The 23,662-nt window shown below is 40.0% G+C and overlaps 1 protein-coding gene across 1 annotated transcript in view; it reads left to right on the top strand.

The window, feature by feature from the left end:
- tmem131 (transmembrane protein 131) overlaps positions 1 to 23,662 on the top strand; it is a 170,488-nt gene that overhangs the window by 54,188 nt on the left and 92,638 nt on the right. The window contains exon 3 of the mRNA XM_055636520.1: positions 1,844 to 1,884. Coding sequence (XP_055492495.1) covers positions 1,844 to 1,884 — 41 coding nt within the window. The remainder of the gene's footprint in view (positions 1 to 1,843; positions 1,885 to 23,662) is intronic.

Raw genomic sequence — 23,662 nt, forward strand, 5'->3', positions numbered from 1 at the left:
ACAGGCTAGGTGCAGGAAAAATATTTTCGATGTTGGGGATATTCAGAACCAGGGGTCACAGTTTGAGAATAAGGGGTAGGCCAAAATAGGTGCAGGTGTAGGCCATTTGGCCCTTCGAGCCAGCAACGCCATTCAATATGACCATGGCTGATTATCCACAATTGGTACCCCGTTCCTGCCTTCTCGCCATAATCCCTAACTCCGGGACTGTCATATGCTGAGAGAATGGAGCAGCTGGGCTTGTACACTCTGGAGTTTAGAAGGATGAGGGGATCTCATTGAAACATATAAGATTGTTAAGGTAGAGGCAGGAAACATGTTCCCGATGTTGGGGGAATCCAGAACCAGGGGCCATAGTTTAAGAATAAGGAGTAAGCCATTTAGAATGGAGACGAGGAAAAACATTTTCTCACAGAGAGTGGTGAGTCTGTGGAATTCTCTGCCTCGGATGGCGGTGGAGGCAGGTTCTCTGGAGCTAGATAGGGCTCTTAAAAATAGCTGAGTCAGGGGATATGGGGAAAAGGCAGGAACGGGGTACTTATTGGGGATGAATGGCGGTGCTGGCTCGAAGGGCCGAATGGCCTACCCCTGCACCTATTGTCTATTGTCTAAACCTGTACGTCTTTGGAATGTGGAAGAAAACTAATGATCTTGGAGCAAACCCACGCAGGTCACAGGGAGAACGTACAAACTCCGTACAGATAGCACCCGTAATCGTGATTGAACCTGGGTCTCTGGCGCTGCATTCGCTGTAAGGCAGCAACTCTACCTCTGCGCCACCGTGACTGCGATGAGGACTGAGATGAGGAAAAACCTCTTCACCAAGAGAGTTGTGAATCTGTGGAATTCTTTGTCACAGAATTGTATTGTATTCAAATTTATTGTCATTGTCTCAATTTGAGACAACGAAATGAATTTCCCTTACAGGCAGTATCATAAAAAAAGGTAGTGGAGGCCAATTCACTGGATGTTTTCAAGAGAGTGTAAGCTTTAGCTTTTGGGGCTAAAGGAATGAAGGCATATGGGGGGGGGCGGAAGCAGGAACAGGGTACTGATTTTTGATGATCAGCCATGATCATATTGAATGACGGTGCTGGCTTGAACGGTCGAATGGCCTACTCCACCTATTTTCCTATGTTTCTGTGACTTAAACGTGGTTGAGAATATGCTGATGATTTTTGATGGTTAAAATAGGAAAAGAAAAATAATTCAAAGAGTTTGAAGTGAGTTCCAAGTTCAATTTATGGAATAAGTCATGAGTTGAATAGCTTTTGGCAATTTGGCTTGGTACATGCTGGAACCATGTGCTTCTTTATGTGTGTATATTTCCTAAACTAATTTTAATGAAAATATGGTGCATATTTATTGTTAAAAAAATTTATGTTGAAATGTTAGCATTGAAATAAAGGATTCCCAGCAGGCAAGACCCCGAGGTAATAAATATCCGTTGTATTTGTGTGCGATTTCAATACATTGGTCTTGCTAAAGAGGTTAAATGGTGCAATAAATAGTAAAAACCTTGTGTATGATTGTGTGATGCAGATAATGTTTCTAATTGCTCCCATTTGCCAAGGTACAGTTTCGAGAAGGAATCAATAGCTAAATATTAGAAACACCTTTCCGACTGGGCGAAATGCACTTTCAGCATTTCTCTCGGCAACCTGACTGAGGAAATTGCTAGTCGGGAAGGATGACTCTGTGATACCTAACCAAGTCATTGAATTAATTCTTTTTTTCAGCATATTTCATTTTTGTACACATTTGTTGCAGACCTGTTCAGTATATATTCTATATTTATGCTTTTAACTATTCAATATATTGAGTGTGTTTTATGTATTTACAGACGGAGTCTGACTTGGGTCTCAGTTCATATCAACAGAAAATGTAAGTATTGTTTTCCAATTAATAAATATTTATGGATTCCAATTAAAAAAAATTATAGACAAGCCAAGATTTAAATATGACATTTACATGGTAGTGAATTCTGCAGTTGGGTTAAAAATGGCCACTAAATATGGGGACATGTCCTCAGTGCTGATTTATCAGATAAACTGCCAATTATTTTACTAATTGTGCTTCCCAAAGTCCTTCAGTGTAAAAATATTACCATGTCCCTGCCCTCATAAACCACAGTTAACATATATTTTCTTGTTCACACTGACTAAATTCATTCTTCCCCTGAATGCTGATCACACCATGCCCCGGGGCCCTTACCCATCACGGACCTATTTATCTAATTCTGTTCTGGCCCTTCAACTTTTGCTTTATTTTCCATCTATTGTCTTCGTGAGAGTCTCTGGCCTTTCAGTTTTTAATTAACTCTCTTCCACAACTTTTGAATGATATCTACGTTTAAAAAAAAAAAAAACATTTTGTTCAACACTGTTCTTTTAAGACTGTTCTTCCATTGCATCTGTTCCGATGATGGCATTTTCTGAAGAAGGGTCTCGACCTGAAACGTTGCCTATTTCTTTCGCTCCATAGATGCTGCCGCTCCTGCTGAGTTTCTCCAGCATTTTTGTGTACCTTCGATTTTCCAGCATCTGCAGTTCCTTCTTGAGCATTTTCTCATCTTATCTTTTCTGATAATTACCTTGCATTGAATACATCAGTCCTTGATCATTCCATTTCCTGTTCTACTCTTTCTTTTCCCCTCTATTCCACAATAGTTTTCCTTGTCTTTTCTTTTCTGCCCACTAATTGACATGTCACCCTTTAACATTTCCAGTTCATTCATCACTACTCGGCCAAAATGCTATAGTCACTTTCGGCATTCGGAAAGTATTATTCCCTGACAAATACCCTGATCACCCCTGTTAATTAATTCCCCCTCTGTGGCGGCTGCCTCATCCACAAACTTAGCCACAAAGTCATTAATTCCATCATCCAAATCATGAATATACAATGAGAAAAGTTGCGGACCCAACACCGACCCCTGTGGAGCATCACTGGTCACTGGCAGCCAACCAGAGAAATCCCCCATTATTCCAACTCTTTGCTTTCCGGCATTCAGCCAATTTTCTATCCATGCTCGTATCGTCCCTCTAATACCATGGGCTCTCATCTTGTTTAGCAGCCCTTGCTGTCACCTCCCCTTCCTACCTCTCCCTCTGGCTCCTCCTCCTCCTTTTTCCTTTCTTCTCCCCGCCTCCCCCCACCCCCCCATCAGTCTGAAGAAGGGTTTTGGCCCGAAAGGTTGCCTATTTCCTTCACTCCATAGATGCTGCTGCACCCGCTGAGTTTCTCCAGCATTTTTGTCTACCTTTGTTTAGCAGTATCATGTGCGATATCTTGTGGCCATCTGAAAATCCAAGTAAACAACATCCACTGACTCCTTTCTCTATCCTGCTTTTACTTCCTCAACGAATTGCAACAGATTTGTCAGGCAACATCTCCCCTTCACAAAACCTTGCTAACTTTGTCCTATTTTATCGTGCTTCTAAGTAAATGGAAGCCTCATCCTTTATAATTGATGCTAAAATCTTACCAACCACTGAAGTCAGGCTAACTGGCCAATAGCTCTCCTCATTTTCCTCCTTCCCTTCTTGAACAGTGGTGTAACATTTGCAATTTTCCAATCTTCTGGAACCACTCCTGACTCTAATGATTCTTGAAAGATCACTAATGCCTCCACAATCTCTAAAACAACCTCTTTCAGAACCCTGAGGTTTAGTCCATCTGGTCCAATTGACATCTGCCTTCTGACCTTCCAGCTTCCCAAGCACCACCTGCTTGGTAATAGCAACTGCACTAACTTCTGCCCCCTGACTCTCAAATTTCTGGCATGTTGTTGGTGTCTTCCACTGTAAAGGCTGCAAAAAAAAAAAACGCAGTCAATTCGTCCACCCATTCTTTATTCCCCATTACTACTTCCACATCATTTTCCAGCAGTCCAATGTCTACACTTGTTTCTCTTTTACTCTATATATGAAGCAACTTTTGGTATGCTCTTTTATATTATTGGCTAGCAAACCTTCATATGTCATCTTTAATCATCTCCCCTAATTGCTTTTTTAGTTTCCTGTTGGTTTTTAAAATCTTCCTAATCTTAGCAATATTATATACCTTCTCTTATATGCCGTCTTTGTCATCCATGGTTGCCTCATTCTCTCCTTAGAATCTTTCTTCTTCTTGAGATGAAAAATCCTCGTCTTCCGAATTAATCCCCAAAACTCCTGCCATTGCTGTTCCACCGTCATTCTTGCTGGGATCCCTTTGCAATCAAATTTAGCTGAGTCCTCCCCCCATCCCCCATGCAGTTAGCTTTACTCAACAGTAATACCAACGCATCTGATTTCATCTTTTCCCTCTCAAATGGCAGGTCAAATGCTATCATATTGTGGTCACTACCTCCTTGGGGTTCCTTCACCTTAAGCTCCCTAATCAATTCATTACACAACAACAAATCCAGAATTGCCTTTTCCCTGGTATGCACAATTGCTCTAAGAAGCCACCTTGTAGGCACTCCACAAATTCTTGCTCTGGGGATCCGGCACCAACTTGATTTTCCCAGTCGATCCACATATTGTAATTGGAGAGAAGACCAAGTGCAAATAAATGGGTGACCATTCTGGTCTGCAGGTGTGCATGGAAGGGCTAGTCCCCTCTTTTTAATTCTCATGCCATACTAATTTTTAACCACCTTGTCTGTTGATCAAGGTATCCAGATGAAACAACGCCAATTTTGCTATTCCAAAGTGTACCACCTCTTAGCCCGTTCTCTCATTGCCCCAGTTTGCTCGTGTCTTTTAACATCATTTAATGTTTCATATCTCCCACCTGTTTTTACTTTGTTCTTCCTCTCCCTGTCTGTAAAATGCTCTAATTCAGATGACCAAAGACATAGGTCTCTATAAAGGATGCCTGACCTGTTGAGTTTTACCGGCAGATTCTATTTTCAGTACTTCCACTGTTATGTTCGTAACACTGTTGTCCCTCTGGTTATTGGTAACAATTTCAAAAGTTAGCCCTAGTTCTTTGGTAGTATTTGAGAATTGATTATGACGATCTCCCACTTAAATGTTATTATTATATTTTGGGGCAAACAATAGAGCGACGTCACAGAAGTGGAATCATTTGCAACTATGTAATCTTGACTGGATACATGGACATGTGTTCAGAATGATGTGTGATATTTGTGTGTGCTCTTTGTCCCTAATAGCAGAACTAACCTTTGTACATGATGTGAAGATATGGGGGGGAGACACAATTTCAGTCAAGAATATATTTATGGAATGCTACATGCATTTTTAAAGTTTAATATGTGTTGCATTGTGGAGAAATGATCTCTGCACCAAAACACTTTGACATTTTGACTTTTATTTGAAAAAACTGAATTGGGGAAATTCAAGGGAGGAAATTCTGGGAATCGTGAGCGATTTAAGTGTTTACTTATCATACACACCAGGAATGGAACAACAACATTCTTTCTTGCTGCAGCTTTAGTCACATTTACACAACCACACAAATAAATGTACAATAATTTGTCTGTAGTACTGAGTAACCAGACTGTAATACTGCAAACTATTAGGTAATGCAACCTAAACAAAGTCCATAGTAGATCATCGCTGAGGTTGGTTTTTGGTGAGGATTGTGTGTTTTTGTTCAAAAGCCTGATGATTGATGGGAAGAAGTTGTTCTTGAATGTGGTGGTCACAGTTCTCAGGCTCCTCTGCTTTTTTTTTTGTTCCCCTTTACGGTGTCAGCGGATGAGATATCTGGTTAACCCCGGCATATTCATGTTTCTATCTAAAAGCCCCTCAAATGCCACTATCGGATCTGCTTTCCCCACCACCATCCCTCTCGCCTTAAACCTATGCCCTCTAGTATTGGACATTTTCCCCTGCAGGAAAAGATTCAGTCCACCTCTATATTCCTCTCATAATTTAATGCTCTTCTGTCTTGTCTCCCCTCGGCCTCTGATGCTTCACACAGAGAGTGGTGAATCTCTGGAATTCTCTGCCACATAAGGTAGTTGAGGCCAGTTCATTGGCTATATTTAAGAGGGAGTTAGATGTGACCCTTGTGGCTAAAGGGATCAGGGGGTATGGAGAGAAGGCAGGTACAGGATACTGAGTTGGATGATCAGCCATGATCATATTGAATGGCTCGAAGGGCCGAATGGCCTACTCCTGCACCTATTTTCTATGTTTCAGAGCAAACAGCCCTAGTTTAATGTGCATCTCTAATTGTCATTGAGAAGGCAGTAGTGAGCTCTTATTGAAAATTATCTCATGTTACTATTATGTAAGGTGTTTTCAGGATTTTGCCGCAACAGTGATGAAAGAATGACTTTGTATTTCCAAAATAGGTGATGTGCAACTTGGAGAAGAGTTTGTAGTTTTTGTGTCTGTGCAATTTTTTCGGCTTGATGTTACTGTGAGAGGGGCCATAACGCTGTAATGTGTTTTACTACAAATAAAGATTGGAGTTCCAAATATGCATTTAATAACCATCTATTTTCTGGTTACATAGCATCTGGATCCATCTGTTTCAGGACCAACTCTAAGATTAGGTTGCCTAGTTTTTATTGCTACGTCATTCTTGTCACTGAAGGGAACATTTTAACAATTTCTTGGATTTAATTTCACTAAAATTTACTTGAATTTTTGTGTTCCTAAATTTGTTATATTTGAGCAGTGTTGAAATTGTGGGCAGTGTACCCATATCTAGGTCCTTAATATTATAGCAAAACAATCAGTTGTCTGCATATGAACCTGTTGGACATGGTTGCAAACATCACATTTGCCTGGAAAACATTTGTTCAGCACAATTCTTTTCTGTCTACCATGTAGCGTAACCAATTCCATATTGTTGCTGTCATTTTAATCCTATAGTCTTTAGTTTTACTTACAATATATATTAACCATATGGCCATCTCGGCCCTTCTAGTCCGTGCCAAACACTTACACTCACTTAGTCCCATCGACCTGCACTAGGACCATAACCCTCCATTCCTTTCCCGTCCATATACCTATCCAATTAATAATTTTGTCAATCCGATTTTGGGAGTGCATGAGAATGACATAATTGACAGAATGACAGGCTTGGATAGTGGACGTGGAGAGGATGTTTCTACTTGTGGGAGAGTCTAGGACTAGAGGTCATAGCCTCAGAATTAAAGGACCCGTTCTTTTAGGAAGGAGATGAGAAGGAATTTCTTCACACAGGGTGGTGAATCTGGAATTCTTTGCCACAGAAGGCTGTGGAGGCAAAGTTCGTGGATATATTTGTGGCAGAGATAGATAGATTCTTGATTAGTGCAGGTGTCAGAGGTTATGGGGAGAAAACAGGAGAATGGGGTAGACTTGATGGGCCAAACGGCCTAATACTACTCCTAACACATGATATGATAATTTGTGATGCTCACATATAAAAACCATATAACAATTACAGCACGGAAACAGGCCATCTCGGCCCTACAAGTCCGTGTCGAACAAATTTTTTTTCCCCTTAGTCCCACCTGCCTGCACTCATACCATAACCCTCCATTCCCTTCTCATCCATATGCCTATCCAATTTATTTTTAAATGATACCAATGAACCTGCCTCCACCACTTCCACTGGAAGCTGATTCCACACCGCTACCACTATAACCTTTCCATTACTCCATCAAATAAATTAACTGAATTGTGCTGAATGTCCATTTTTTCCAGTTAAATCTATCCCTAATTATTGTTTGAGATTATTCTCGCCACCATACAGGTCCTTCCTGGGATATGAGGACATCAGTTTCAGTTAGACTTGTCATTCCTCTGTTCTAGGTCTCCATCTCTGGTTTCTATCTGTGGGTGTTTGTCTTGCTCTGTCTCTACATTCCCAGATTCTCCATGCCCGTTCCAGGTTTGGTTAGCACTTAAATTGTGTTTCCAAGGCTCATCTTTGTCCAATTCCTTTTCTCCTCCAATGAGAGAGTAACTCATTGATCCATTCTGTCCATCTTGGTCCGTTTGCAGCTGGAGTTTTGGTTGCTGTAGTATTGCCTCCTTTATCTAATTAAATTGTGTAGCAACCAACTTATAGGTGCTGAGCCAGTCGGGTACAAAATTGATCTCTCCTGACTTATGCAAAGACATAATTCTCTGCCTGGGTCTCATACCTAGGTTTACTCACTTGAGCATTTCCCTGTTTTTAATCCAAGTCTCAAATTATCCCTTAGAATAAACCCACTGTTGCCTATTTCAAGGCAACCAGATGGCCTGTCTTTTACATTTATTTTGCCTCTGAGACCTTGGCTAAAATGGGAACCATTTTATCAATATATGAAACCTGCTTATTGCGGTTGAGTGTGTCATATTGGGATAGCTCATGCTGGACTAGTTACAACCTGCAGTTGCGTTTATTTCAGAGTCTTAACTGCTACTATTGCTCAAAAAAATTGTCGTCGTGCACTGGAGTTTTGTGCAAAAACTTTAAAGTACATTGCCAAACTTGTCATTTTCTTGCCCTTTCTACCGCAATTCTATATTTTGAGGCTAAACAGTAAAATACAAAGTAAAATACAACAAAAGTAAATCAAATGAATGACTCTGCTAATCATTGCATGAAGTGCCAATCTTCAGAGGATGTTGCACTAATCAGCCTACGTCTGATGAAACCAAAACTGCAGATGCTGGCTAAAACACAAGGGCCGCAAGTGCTAGAGTAACTCAGCAGGTCAGGCAGTCACTCTGGTGAACATGAACAGGAAGAAGGTACTCGATCCTTAACGCACCTAGCCATGTCCTCCAGGGATGCTTCCTGACCTGCTGAGTTACTCTAGCACTTTGTATCCTGTTGAGCCCACATCTGTACTGCTTTAATATCTCAACGTAAATAAATTCATCATGACTTTTCATATTTTTTTGCATAACAATTGATTTTCATTGTGTCATTTTGTTAAAAACAATGTATTGGCAATACAAGGACTTTCTAAATAGCCAAGCCTGGGCTCTCGGCTATTACTTAAACTGACATCACTCAATGTTAAATGTCAAAAGGGCAATGCAATTGGTTCACTTTGTTCTGAGTATTCTGATGGTGGTTCATCAGGTTCAACAGAACTTTCAGGAGACCTTAGAAATGTTTGCTGATTGCATAAGCATGTCAGATAAACAAGGCTACTGTACATTCTTCTCAAATGCAGACCTACGTCACTTCACTATTTTAGTTTTCAGATCTGTAACATCCTAGATTCCATGGGTATATAGGTGAGAATTGTTGCCAAATGTTGCCATTTCTCTGGCTATAGGGCGGCAGTGGTAGAGCTACTGTCTAACGGCACCCGGGTTCGATCCTGAATACGGGAAGCAGAATGTACGGAGTTTGTATGTTCTCCCCATGTTCTGCACGAGTTCTTCTCTGAGATCTTCGGTTTCATCCCACATTCCATAGATGTACAGTTTGTAGGTTAATTGGCTTGATATAAAATGTAAAATTGTCCCTGGTCGGTGCTGATTGGTGGGCCAAAGTGTCTGTATCAATAAACTAAACAGTCGAGTATTTATAATCTTCCAAAATATTCTTGACTGGGCATACTGTAAATTGGAAAAATGTGCAGAACTGGTCTTGAACCTGATTCTTTTTATTTGAAGAAGTGACTTAAGTGATGGCAGGGACTGTTTATGGGTATTATTAACAAACTTTTTGATACCATTTGTTAAAATCCTTCTTTATATACTGTAATTAAAAGATGTAGGTCTTGCATTTGGAGACAATTTATTAGGAAATTGGTGAGCAGGGGAAATTGGCAATACAACTAATGGATGGCTTTTCAAATTTCCTGGATGTGGCTTGCATTGCTTTACAGGGTTCAATGATGGAACTTAAGTTCTCTATTGACACATTATCAATGGAGTTGATGACACTATATTCAAGTTTGCTGATCATACGTGGTATTATGTTTAATTACCTGTAATACATAAAGAATAACAAGTGATTTGTTATTGGTGACAAGTGACAGGTTAAATGGAGAAATTATTTCTGGTGGTGACTTGAGAATTAAGGGACAGAAGTTTAGGGGTAACATGAGGGGGAACTTCTTTACTCAGAGAGTGGTGGCTGTGTGGAATGAGCTTCCAGTGAAGGTGGTGGAGGCAGGTTCGTTTTTATCATTTAAAAATAAATTGGATAGTTATATGGATGGGAAAGGAATGGAGGGTTATGGTCTGAACGCAGGTGTATGGGACTAGGGGAGAATACGTGTTCGGCACGGACTAGAAGGGTCAAGATGGCCTGTTTCCATGCTGTAATTGTTATATGGTTATATGGTTGGAAACCACTTAAGAGAACTGTTTAAAAATTAGATTCCAATCTTTGAGAAATGCAGCATGTGCTGATAGCTGGAACATTCTTCCAATTAATGATAGGATAGATCAGAGATTTTTATTAACTCAAGGTATTAAGAATTACTACAAGAAGCAGAAGTAGGTTATTCACATTTAGTCAAGAGTCAAATCAAGGGTGTTTAAATTGTCATATTCACTGAAATACTGAAATTCTTATCTCTACTCATCCACGCCGATCAAAATGCCCCATCACGTGTAGTCCCACATGCCTGTATTTGTCCCATATCCCTCTAAACCTGTCCTATCAATGTACCTGTCCAAGCATCTTTTAAATGATGTTATAGTATCTGGCTCAATTGCCACCTCTAGCAGCTTGTTCCATATACCCACCACCCTCTGAATGAAAACATTGCTTCTTGGGTTTGCATTGAATCATGCCTCTTTCACCTTAAACATATATACTCTTGTTCTTGATTCCCCTAAGCTGTGTAATTTGCTTATAGATACAGGTTCCAGAGGGATTACACAGAAGGTAGGAAGGAAACCAGAAAGCAAAGTACAGCTACAACATTTAAAATTTCAGAGCATTTGACAGAACTGTAAATAATAGTAAAATCAGAGGAGCATGCTAAGAGTTGCACAAGTTAAACCTACAAGTAACAAAAATGATAGGGCATAAATATTGTACAGTTTATTTTGCCTCTAGCAGTAGAAATTGCAAGATGGGTATGATGTCTACCAGGGAGATTTCAGAGTGAAGAGGTAATTGGAAATCACTTGAATGTATAACGAAGGATGTGTAAGGCAAAAGGCTAACTGGTCGATGGTCACCCAGAGTAGTTCAGTTCTTAAAATGTGCCCAAAATACATGTACACATAGGGAATATTTCCACATTTGGCACTTAATCTCAGCCATTTCGTGACAGGGTGTGATGCCATAGCAGGAATAAATGAAAAATGTTGACTTGGCATGGGGTGTGTCTCTCAGGTAATTATATCTACCATTAGCAATCGTGCAGGTGATTTCATCTGGGCTTTGTTGTACATTCTGTACGCTGCGTTACTAAATTATCTGGGTGCTGGTGGCGTGGTGTCATCTTCGGCATGGGAATGTGTGGGCCTGTCCTCTGCATTCCTTGGTGTCAGTTTCAAGTTCCTCTTACAGCAGCAGTCAGGTGATGATACCTGACCACCTGATTGGAACGTGATTGTAGTGGGGAATCGGTATTTCTTTGGAAATTGGCCTCGGGATTGCCTTGGTGCCATGGTCATATAAGTCTGGTGTAGGGAAGTAAAAGATCAATGAGGGACTTCCCCTGGGATTGGTGTCTTCCGGTATGGGTGTCAAGTCTCATTGTGGTTTGGTGCCTGGATGTGATGGTCTATGAGAAATTACTATACTTGAAATGTGCGGTGTGAATCACTGACATCAAGTAGTTGACATCACCTCTATGGTATCTTTGAAAAACTGGTTCTGATTAGTTATGTAATAAAGGGTGTGGTCCGGTTCAATTGTATTTTGGTTTTTAATTTGAGCTCGTATCTACCACAGAGGTAGTAGATGCATCCGATTTCCTGGAGTTTTAAAACAGAGTTTGTTAATTGCACCATTGCGATACCCATTTTATATTCTACAAATGGTGAATTGATCCAGAAATACTCTGTCATATCAGGTTGTGTAAAGTAAATGTAATTTTGTAGCTCTGTAATTAAGTGTAATAGTTTTTAAAGAGAATTGTGGCTCTTTTCACAGGGAATTTAAGGTAAATAAAATATTAAAGTATAGTCATTTTGTGTAGGAAAGAACTGCAGATGCTAGTTTGAACCCGAAGATAGACACAAAACACTGAAGCAACAGCAGATCAGACTGTGTCTGAAGAAAAGGAATAGTTGTTGTTTTGGGTTGAGACCCTTCTTCAGACTCTTAGTAATTCTGACTGAAGAAGGGTCTCGAAATGTAATTTGATGCTTTATTTAAAAATATTTCAAGTATTGTTGTGAGTTTTGAAATATTTTACATTGAAAGAATTGTAAAGTATCCTGCACCTTCTCAGCAGGCTGGCGGCTATTTCGAGAGCCTAGCCAAATCACAATAGCTACTAAATTAGTCATCCGGAGGCTGTCAAGTAAAGTTATTGTTGACTGTTGAAAAGTGGCAAACGCTGATTGGCTGTTTCAGATGGGATGTTCCACCAGTTGTAATCTTGTATGTGGATACACCTTGCTACAAAAGGAGAAATATTTCGACTATTACAATTATAGTGCAAGAAAAATATGATAATTGATGACAAGTAATACGCCACAAGGCAGTAATTTAATCATGGTTTTGTTGGTATTCTAGATTTTGTGAACTTTGGTCCTGTGGTTTGTGTCTGTCACATTGAATACTTTTATAGTTCTTTGTAACCTGTGACATTTTGGAATTGGGTTTTAATTTATGGGGCCAACATTGTTTTCAATGTCGTTTGTAAATATTCCCTGCACTTTGAAGTACACAGTATTTGGAGTTAGCTAGCAAGTCCATGTAGCTGGGCCTTACAAACTGAATAGATTCCTTTTATAGTTTTTGTTGTCTGGAAGAAGGTAGGAGCCTGGGAGTTGACATTCGTGTCTTATAGAAACATAGAAAATAGGTGCAGGAGTAGGCCATTCGGCCCAGCGAGCCTGCACCGCCATTCAATATGATCATGGCTGATCATCCAACTCAGTATCCTGCACCTGCCTTCTCTCCATACCCCCCGATCCCTTTAGCCACAAGGGCCACATCTAACTCCCTCTTAAATATAGCCAATGAACTGGCCTCAACTACCTTCTGTGGCAGAGAATTCCACAGATTCACCACTCTCTGTGTGAAAAATGTTTTCCTCATCTCGGTCCTAAAAGATTTCCCCCTTATCTGTAAACTGTGACCCCTTGTTCTGGACTTCCCCAACATCGGGAACAATCTTCCTGCATCTAACCTGTCCAACCCCTTAAGAATTTTGTAAGTTTCTATAAGATCCCCCCTCAATCTTCTAAATTATTCTAAATTCTAGCGAGGTGAATGCCCATCGTATATGGGGACAACCTGTTCTACCAAAGATGATGTCACCTTTTTCAGGGGGTATCTGCAATTACCTCTGCCATCTGTAGCTAAGCTCCAATGAATAATAGTTGCATATCACTGTCCCAGAAAGCATTACATACCAGTTTATCATATATGAAGAAAGATGCACAAGATATTTTGAGAGGACTAGATGGGGTAGATGCACAGATTCTCTTGCCCAGAGTAAGGGAATTGAGGATGAGAAGACATAGGTTTAAGGTGAAGGGGAAAAGATTTAATAGGAATCTGAGGGGTAACTTTTTCACACAAGGTGGTGGGTGTATGGAACAAGCTGCCAGAGGAGGTAGTTGAGGCTGGGACTATCCCAACTTTTAAGAAACAGTTAAGACTTGTTTGGAGAGATATAGACCAAGTGCAGGCAGGTGGGACTAGTGTAGCAGGGATATGTTGGCTGGTGTGAACAAGTTGGGCCGAAGGGCCTGTTTCCACACTGTACCACTATATTTTTGAGGTGTTTTCATTGAACCATGCTTTTGGGGAGACCCCTTTTGGAGAGTTAGCTTCACTTTTTGTACCTGCATTCAATGGCCTGGCCTTTTTGACTGCTTAGAGTCTTTTAGGTTGTTTTATGTGTTGTGCATAGATTGGCTTTAAAAAGTAGCACCTCTCACATCAGTGTATTTATTTTAATGAACTAGTTTCTCAACAGGTGAGGTTGGAAGTTTCAAATTGCAAAAATCCAAATGGAGCTGCGCAGTTAAAAATCAGGATAACTAAGAATAGAGCAATTTTATGCACATTCCTGGGAGCTTGGCATCTGTCAGGAAACTTGTTACATTTTGTTGAGATTGTTTGAGATATTTTATGTTTTTTGACATACAACTTGCCCAGAGGTCTGCAATACTTGTGCAACCTGCAATTCTTTCTGCATCTCATTATTCTGAAAGATGATTGTTCTTATTTACTCTTGGAACATATTTTACTTATCCCATTTTCCTTGCAGCTGTGCTGTTTAAAGCACTAATACTCTATTCTTGGTGCTCTCAAATCTGACTTGTGAGCCCAAATGAAATCCCAGCTGTGCCTCGTGTATTTTGCCTCTGAGGTCAGGGTCATTGTCACTCTCGGCTTCTGAGCCTCTGGGTCATTTATGACTGCTGCTCTGACATCTCACTGTTTCCTAGGTAGTTCACCAAACTCTATTTAAAGAGTGAAGACATTTCTCCAGCTCACTGGAGCAGCAAAATGGATGTGCAGGCCTCCCACATTGCAAACATGTAGAAGCTCACATATCGTTCTGGAGGCTTCCTTGGCAATTTTTTGCCAGGAATGCCTTGCTGAAGAGTTTCCTTGGTTTCCTAAATGCAGTCGGCAAAGGTTATCCCTCTTGTACACACTGTTTTTCAACAGCCTGCCAGGTTGCCTTGACCTCCGAGGTGCATCCCTCCTTTGCCCTTTCACCCTCGGCATTCATTCTTTGGCAACACTGCCTGGGCTTGTATTTGTCTCTTAATGACTAACTGGAAAGATTTGCTCCTGTTGTGCTAACAGTGGCAACGTTGAAAATTTGCAAACATTGCACCATGATGAATCTGACAATCAGTGTGTGACAAATAAGGACATTTATCACTATTAAATTTACAGTGGTAATTGTTTCTCTCTCTAATGCTGTTTATGAAAGTTGTCTAGTGTGGCCATAATTATTTTTTTAATGGCAAACTAGGCACAAATCAATTTAAGGGGCATCAAATGCAAATCAATTTCTTTATTTTAATTGGGATTCTCTCCACAACGTCATTCCATCCTGGTATTCACTGCTACCAGTTAATTCAAATCGGGTTTATTTCCTACTTCTATTTTGTAGGTATAATCAACACCATTCTAGAACTAGTGCCATAAATTGATCTTCATGTAGTCTGGAAATAGACTTACTTGAAAAAGTTAATATTTCAGTTTAACAAATCTAGAATCTACGTGTGGGAAGGAAATGCAGATGCTGGTTTAAGCCGAAGATAGACACAAATAGCTGAAATGACTCTGCGGGTCACACAGCATCTCTGGAGAAAAGGAATAGGTGCAGTTTCGGGTCAAGCCTGAAGAAGGGTCTCGACTGGACACGTCACCGATTCCTTTTCTCCAGTGATGCTGTCTAGCCCGCTGAGTAACTCCCGCTTTATGCGTAAAGCTAGAACCTATGTATGTTTTGTGAAATGGTCGAGAGGATAGAAGGGACTTGTTGGTCTATTAGACAGCGAGGAAGAAACCTTTGGACAGGAAGTGGAAAATAAAACGGGTCTTCTACGCAGTATTTTGTTAGCGACTAATGATGTGGTCTAATGAAACTCCCTGCATGTACGTACATTAATTAGGTCATCAAGACCCTAACTTTGAAATTCCAACCTCCTGTGATTATTCTCCTCGAAGACTGCTTAAAACCTCTAGCCAAGCACTTGATTGCCTATGCAATTGTCTTATTCACCAACTTCCTAGTCGTTTTTTTTTCTCTGTTGTTTATAATGCCTTGGCACACTTCTAAATATTCTATGTTAGTTCAAATTGCTGTGATGTCTCATCAGCTTAAATACATTTACATTTTTATTTGCACCTGATGATTGCTCAAGGCAGGCCATGATGTAGTGCAGCAAAGCATAACTTTACCTGTAAGTTTTTGTGGGAAATCAAAGCCCAAATAGATGAATTAAAATAAATGGATGTCATCTTGGGCAAGTTGCAGATTTATTAAATAAGATACAGGGTGAATCAGGAATTTTAATTATAGCTCTGATATTAGACACTGGTTTTTATGGTTTGCACTTTACCTGGTGAATCATGGTGTGGTTATGATAATGCTCGACAAACATTCATACGGTTGTTTAGTCATAAGAAACACGAGACAAGGAATTATAAAAATGATTGTAATCTGCAGATGGTTTTTGATCCACTTTCAATTTTTGTCAACATACATTCATAAAATTACTTAACTTACCATTCCTTGTGGGGATTTTCCCATAACAGCAATTTTCCTCTGAATTCAGTATAGTAGGTGATTTCTTCATCTCCTAACGTGTATTGTTTTTTTTTAAATTTCCTGAGAATTTGTAAATGACCAAAATAGGCGTCTGGTGATTGCTTTTTAATTAGAATGTTGGCTCCTTAAATCGCTCCCAGAAAAGCCTCTTTAGGCTGTGAATTATTTGACCTTGATGTGAAACTTCAAAACAGTTTGATAAATGATTGAAGAGAAAACAACATTTTTCTTTATTAGATTGATGCAGATGATAGGGCTAATTGAATATCTTTCACTACATTGAGAATCATTGTTATGGGCTGAATAATGATCTGCGCTATATAATGATCAAAGTGATTTTTTTTTTTTAGAGCAAATTATGCTTAATTCAATTATAAATTTATAAATATACTAGATTTAATCATGTGATAGTTTGGACAATGTTGGTGATCATCTTAAAGTGTAGCTTCCTTGAAATTCTTGTAAATATCTTTTAATCCAGTTATCACTGGGATAAATTTAGAAATTTCAGTAAAAACTAATGGGAAGCAATTTTTAAAAGCAATATTAACATTTCCTGGCACAGTTTGAATTTGTGTAAAGTTAGTAAGCATCAGATGCCTATTAATTAAGCAAGGGCTTATTGGATCAGTGATGCTGTTTTGTGTTCTGCTTTTGTTCACCATTTTACATGTTTTATTGTGTTATATGACAAGCTTTCCCAAAAAATGCATCTTGTATAATATTGGAAGGTGGAGAATAGTTGGTGTATTAGAGCAGTTTGAATTGCAGATGTGTTTGAAGATTCAAGAGCTTATTGTCATGTGTCCCAGACAGGACAATGAAATCCTTGCTTTGCTTCAGCACAACAGAATATAGTAGACATGAATACAGAATGAGAAGATATTCTTATTGAAGATATTCTTGGGTTTCGAAATTCTTTTGATACTAGTTTGCGTAGTTGGTGAAAATAAGGGTCCTACAGCGCGCACCTGTTTTGTGCACTTTGATAAATAGAAACTAATGAAAGTTGCTTTTTAATTGAACTGAAAGTTTCAAATTATTTATGCTTGTAGCTTTTAGGCATCACTTAAGTTGCAGGTGTCCTTTTCGGGAAGTGGTGAAAGTTTGAATACGTATTGCATGTACTGAAAATAATTCAATATTTTGTTTAGCCATTGAGTAGTAACAATGCACTTAGAGTTGATGGAAATTTGATGTGTATGGTGGATATGTTAAAATTACAATTTGATACCAAGAGATAGTAACTGCTGCAGACAAATCTTCTACTACATATTAAATTAATTTAAATTTTAATGCATATCTTAAAACATACTATCACCTCCACCAAGCCTCAATAAACAGCAGAAACGCAAACACCTGCCACTGATTCTGTCCTTTTGACTTTGTGATTTCTCTCCCCCCCACCCCATTAAAAGTTGTTCTAAAATGCAAATGTTCTGTAGTTCCCCCTTTCGTAACTGGCTGAGGGCCTACAACATGCTCTCTTGACCTTCTCATCATCCTACTTCTCCATCTTAATTGCTTCTCAGTTCATTTACAGTTAGAGTTCTCTTTTCACCACAATAAAGGCAACTTTTCAAAGTCGTATGTTCTGTAATGTATCTCATCACCTTGCAGCCTCGTAATAATTGTCCAAACCATCCACCTGTAAGCTCCCTTTGGATTTTAAGTTGAGTGGGACCATTACCTGGATTCCATTCATCCCTTCGAGCATTTATCAAGTTTTACTCAGTTTGTGCGGCTCGATCATGTTGTAATATGACCTCCCAACTTCTACACTCAATGCTGACTGCTGAAGATCCAGTGTGCCGAAAGCCATTTTGACCACCTTGTCTACCTGTGATGCCACTTTCAAGGAACTATTTACCTGCACTCCATAATGAGTGGCGATATTTTAGCAGTTTTGTGAAGCATTTTGATTTCTGAAACTGACTGTAATTTACTGTGCTCTCCTGCTCTTCTCAGTTCTATTTTTAATTTGTTTTTCTAGCAGATTCTATTTGCACAAAGCAAGTTATGTTTTAAAAAAAAAAGTTAAATACAATTAAATGTGCCCAAACAAGTAATACTGCTTTTTTACAAAGTCCTATTGAAATCCTACTTTGCTCTGAGCAATTGAGTGTCTTACATTTCAGAATCCTTACTTTGCATAAATTATCCCATACATTTTAAAACATTCTTTAAATTAGTAATAATATGTTTCATTGTATTCATTAATGACTTCTTACAATATTAATTATTAGTTTGATTATATATATATATATTATTTTGATTACTGGATCAATTAAAGAATTGTAGCAATATGACATGGGTTGCTATGGGAAATGGAGAAACCAGCTTACTGACAGCAAAAGAAGCCTTGCAAAACCTGGGGACCTCTGGTGATTCTATGGTATGAGGTCAGAATCAAACCCTGGGTTTCTGGTGCTGTGAGGTAATGGCCCTAAGTTTGTGTATGACATTTCAAGAGTAAATACTTCTGCACTCAAGAAATGGTAGAAGTTTAGAGTCTCCTTTCACAAATCAGTGATTAATTTTAATTCTTCACAAACAGCAACTCAGCATTTAAACCAAGGTTTCATCCAATTGTCAAGTAGAATGCTAAAGATTGTTTTAACAAACTTTTTTGGCCCCCAGCTCCTTTTCATTCTTCCCCCAATCATTATTACAAATGCCGATTAACCTGTCAATTAATTTACTGCTTGTTTCTGATCCATCAGCTGTGGTGTTGCTCCCCTACTGCCTCAATTTTTTAAATTGTTATGTTAATGGTGTGAAATGTTTCCGAATGCTTTGATAAAGCACCTTGATCATGTTTTCCAAAGTTATACTGTCTCAAGTCCCATTACAGTTTGCATTCTGAAGTTTTGTTTAGATGAATGTAGTTATTTTCCAGCATTTGATACAGATAAGTTAGTCATACAGCAGGTAACAAGCCCTTCGGCCCAATTTGCCCGTACCGACCAAGATACCTCATCTTCACTAGTCCCACCTGCCTGCATTTGGCCCATATCCCTCTAAACTTTCTTATCCATGTACCTATCCAAATGTCTTGTAAATGTTGTTATTGCACCTGCCTCAACTGCCCACTTTGACAGCTCATTCCTGCGGTCCATGTGAAAAGGTTGTCCCTCCGGTCCACATTAAATCATTCCCCTCTCAACTTTAGCTAATGTCCTCTGGTTCTTAATTCCCCTGCTCTGGGTAAAATAAACTCTGCATCCACCCTATCTATTTCCCTCATGATCTTATAAACCTTTAAAAGATCTCCCCTCATCTTCCTGCACAACTAGGAATAGTCCTAGCTTACCTATAGCTCAGGCCCTCAAGACCGGAGGACCAGACCATTTCCATTTTCCTGACCACCACAATTTATTTTATCGTCAAATCTTCCTTACACCCAACTGCCTTGACCTTCACTCTTTAACAAGAACATGCATACCCCAAACTCTTGTCATCACACTTTTAAAAGCATCCCACTTTCTCGACATTCCTGTGCCCGCAGCCAACTTGCTCCAATGAACTTGAGCATGTTCCTGTTTAATACTGTTTTACGGTTACCTTTCCCCAATTCAGAATTTTAACTTGCATGTTTGCTGTATTTTTATCCATAACTATCTTAAAGCCAATAGATCCAAAACAGTGGCTGCTGGTCCCAAATGGTTCGGCCACAAGCACATCAACCACTTGCCCGTCCCAATTTCCTAAAAGTAGATCGAGCTTTGCCTGTTCTTGTGTCGGGCCCTCTAAGTATTGCCAGAGGAAACTTTCCTGAACACATTTGACAAATTCCATCCCATTAAAGTCATTTGCACTTTGAGAGTCTCAGCCTATTTTGGGAAAGTTGAAAATCCCCATCTAAAACAACATTATTAGTCTTGCAGCTGCCTGCAGTCTCCTGGCATATTTGCTCTTCTAACTCCCATTGACTATTTGGGGGCCTGTAGTATACTCCCAGCAAGGTGAGCTGTATTGTCCAGGATGCTCCGCAGTTTGAGGAGCATCCTCCCCTCCAAGACCTCCTAGCATGAATCCAATTCTGCCCCCAGGAAGCAGCCAGCCTTCCTGATGAGTTTGTTGATCCTATTGGCATCCACAGCCGTCGCCCTGTTGCCCCAGCACACGGCAGCGAAGAAGATGGCACTGGCTACCACCGATTGGTAGAACATCTGCAGCATCTTACTGCAAACGTTGAAGGAGTGGAGCCTTCTCTTAAAGTACAGCCGGCTCTGTCCCTCAACAAAGTCGTTGACTACACCTCTGTATTCAGCTTCCCTCCCCTCACTGATGCAGCCCACAATTGCAGAATCATCTGAAAACTTCAGCAGGTGGCAGGGCCTTGGTGAAACCACACCTGGAGTATTGTGTGCAGTTGTGGTCTCCTCATATAAGGAAGGACTTTCTTGGTATTGGGGGGGTGCAGCATAAATTCACCAGGTTAATTCCCGGGATGGCGGGACTGACATATGATGAAAGAATGGGTCGACTTGTCTTGTAATCACTGGAATTTAGAAGGATGAGAGGGTATCTTATAGAAACACATAAAATTCTTATGGGATTGGACAGGCTAGATGAAGAAAAAAATGTTCACGATGTTGGGGGAGTCCAGAACCAGGAGCCACAGTTTAAGAATAAAGGGGAGGCCATTTAGGACTGAGTTGAGGAAAAACGTTTTCACCCAGAGAGTTGTGAATCTGTGGAATTCTCTGCAACAGAAGGCAGTGGAGGCCAATTCACTGGATGTTTTCAAGGGAGAGTTAGATTTGGCTACAGAATCAAGGGATATGGGGGGGTGGGGGGAAGGCAGGAAGGGGGTACTGATTTTGGATGGTCAGCCATGATCATATTGAATGGAGGTGCTGGCTCGAAGGGCCGAATGGCCTACTCGTGCACCTATTTTCTATTGTCAGAGATGTCGATGGTAAACGGGAAGGGAGAGAGGGCTGTCTCCTGTGGGGCAGCTGTGTTGCTCACTACCATGTCCGAGACCTAGTTCTGAAGCTTGACATATTGTGGTCATCCATTCAGGTAGTTGGTGATCCAGGACACCAATGGAGCATCCACCCGCATCGTCATCAGTTTGCTCCCTAGTAGTGCAGGCCGGATGGTGTTAAAAGCACCGGAGAAGTAAAAAAACATGGCTATCACAATGCTTCCCGGCTTATCCAGGTGAGCATTGGAACGATGGAGCAGGTGGATGATGGCGTCCTCAGCCCCCATCTTTGTTTGGTGAGCGAACTGCACCGGGTCCAGCTAGGGTTTAACCAAGGGTCGCAGGTGAGTGAGCATCAGCCTCTTCATGATGTGTGAAGTCAGCACCACCACTAGAGCAAAACCCCTCTCCTTTTTTACTGCCTGCTCTATCTCTCCTGGTGCACCTGTGCCCTGGAATATTAAGTTGCCAGTCCTGTCCTTCTCTTAGCCAAGTTTCTGTAATGGTTACAACATTCCATGGGTTGCACATACCATCATTGTCCTGAGTTTAGCTGCCTTACCAGTGGGCACAGTTTGAGGACATGGGGTAGGTTATTTAGGACAGAGGTGAGGAGAAATGTCTTCACTTGGTGACAAACCTTGAGTATTATGTACTCTGAACTATTCTCGGCTATTCTGTAAGCTGTGAAAGCTTGCGCATTGTGTGCATTCACAACACTGATTAATAGACATAAGAGTTAAAGGACTCGAGTGTTGTGGGTGTAGTGCTGGAAAATAGCAACAAGGTACAAGATGAATCATGAAAGTTATGTAAAGTGGATCAAGCTTGAAGGGTGAAGTTTGTCTAGGTAGACAAAAGTGCTGGAGAAACTCAGTGGGTGCAGCAGCATCTGTGGAGCGAAGGAAATAGGCAACGTTTCGGGCCCAAACCCTTCTTCAGACTGAAATTTGTCTAGTCTAGCTGAACCCATGGTCTATTTTATTTTTAATTGGATAAGCATTTACGGGGCACAGATTTCTTATAATTGGTTTATGTTTTAATTAGTTGGGTATTGAATTTAATCCTGCACATGGATCTGTTCAAGATTAAAATGTTTTTAGCACATTTTTAACAGTATGGATGTTCTAAAATTGATATAGCATAACCTGGTTAGGTCCAGACAATTATAGTTCCAATAAAATTGATTTGCCTGGGTTATGTCATTTTGCGTTAAATAGATAGTATTATAGTAAAAAATGAATTAGTTTAAATGTTAGGGGATACGGAGTAATTTATCATGTAAGATTTTATTTTCTATTGCCCATTCTGTGATAAAAATATTGAGAATATAAAAGTGTGAAAATAGATCATTTTATCATAACATTTTGGTTAGATTTAATATATTTTACCCATGCTGACTCAAAAGAGATTTTTTATTTATTTCTAGGGAAGAGGTTCATATATAGAATGCAAATAGCAATTTAAGATTTGTGTAACCTTGAATACTAGACGCAGACATAGTCAAATACTTAAGTCTGTTCAAAATAAGAAGAAAAAAATCTGTTTACTACACTGGTTTTATTGATTACTTTCTCAAACTAATTTCTTATTAATGGACCCATCATTTTTGTAGGGTTAGCTGATGTTTCAAGTAAGATTGCTGGCTGAGAATTTCTATTTTAGTTTATTTAGTTTAGATTAGAGATACTGCACGGAAACAGCTTCGGCCCACTGAGACTGCATCGACCAGTGATCCCGGCACATTAACACTATCCTACACACACTAGGGGCAATTTACATTTATACCAAGCCAATTAACCTACACACCTGTACGTCTTTGGAGTGTGGGGGGAAACCAAAGATCTTGGAGAAAACTCGTACAGGTCACGGGGAGAACGTACAAACCCTGTACAGACTGCACCCATAGTCAGGATCAACGTCTCAGGCGCTGTAAGGCAACTTCTCTACAGCTGCGCCACTGTGCTTAATGTCAGAAAGATGCAGCTTTTTAGAATTTGAAGAGGAACCAACTCTTATCTTAACCCAAGTGTCCTCTTTGACTTCTGGATTATCCATTTCTCAGAAATGTGAAAGATAATCATCTTGGGTTTAAATGCATGATAAGTCTGAAACAGAAGCGATTTGTTTTTTTTCTAGGTCTCCAGTCTCGCCTGAGGTTGTTGGCTCAGAGTTGTGTACTTTCTGCTAGATGGGCAGGCCTGAAAGAGTTTGTAAAGCCCCTTGTATTAATGTGCAAATCGTCTAGTGGTGGAAATGGAAGTAACTGCTCCCCCTTTCTACCTTTTGGGGGAAAGTGGACTCAAATGTATGCCTTGGTTGATCTGTTGTTTTGATGGAAATTGCTTAATGGAGGATTTTCTGAAGAGTGAAATCAAAATTTCCTT

Source organism: Leucoraja erinacea, chromosome 6 (genome assembly GCF_028641065.1).
Source record: "Leucoraja erinacea ecotype New England chromosome 6, Leri_hhj_1, whole genome shotgun sequence".
Taxonomy (NCBI): domain Eukaryota; kingdom Metazoa; phylum Chordata; class Chondrichthyes; order Rajiformes; family Rajidae; genus Leucoraja; species Leucoraja erinaceus.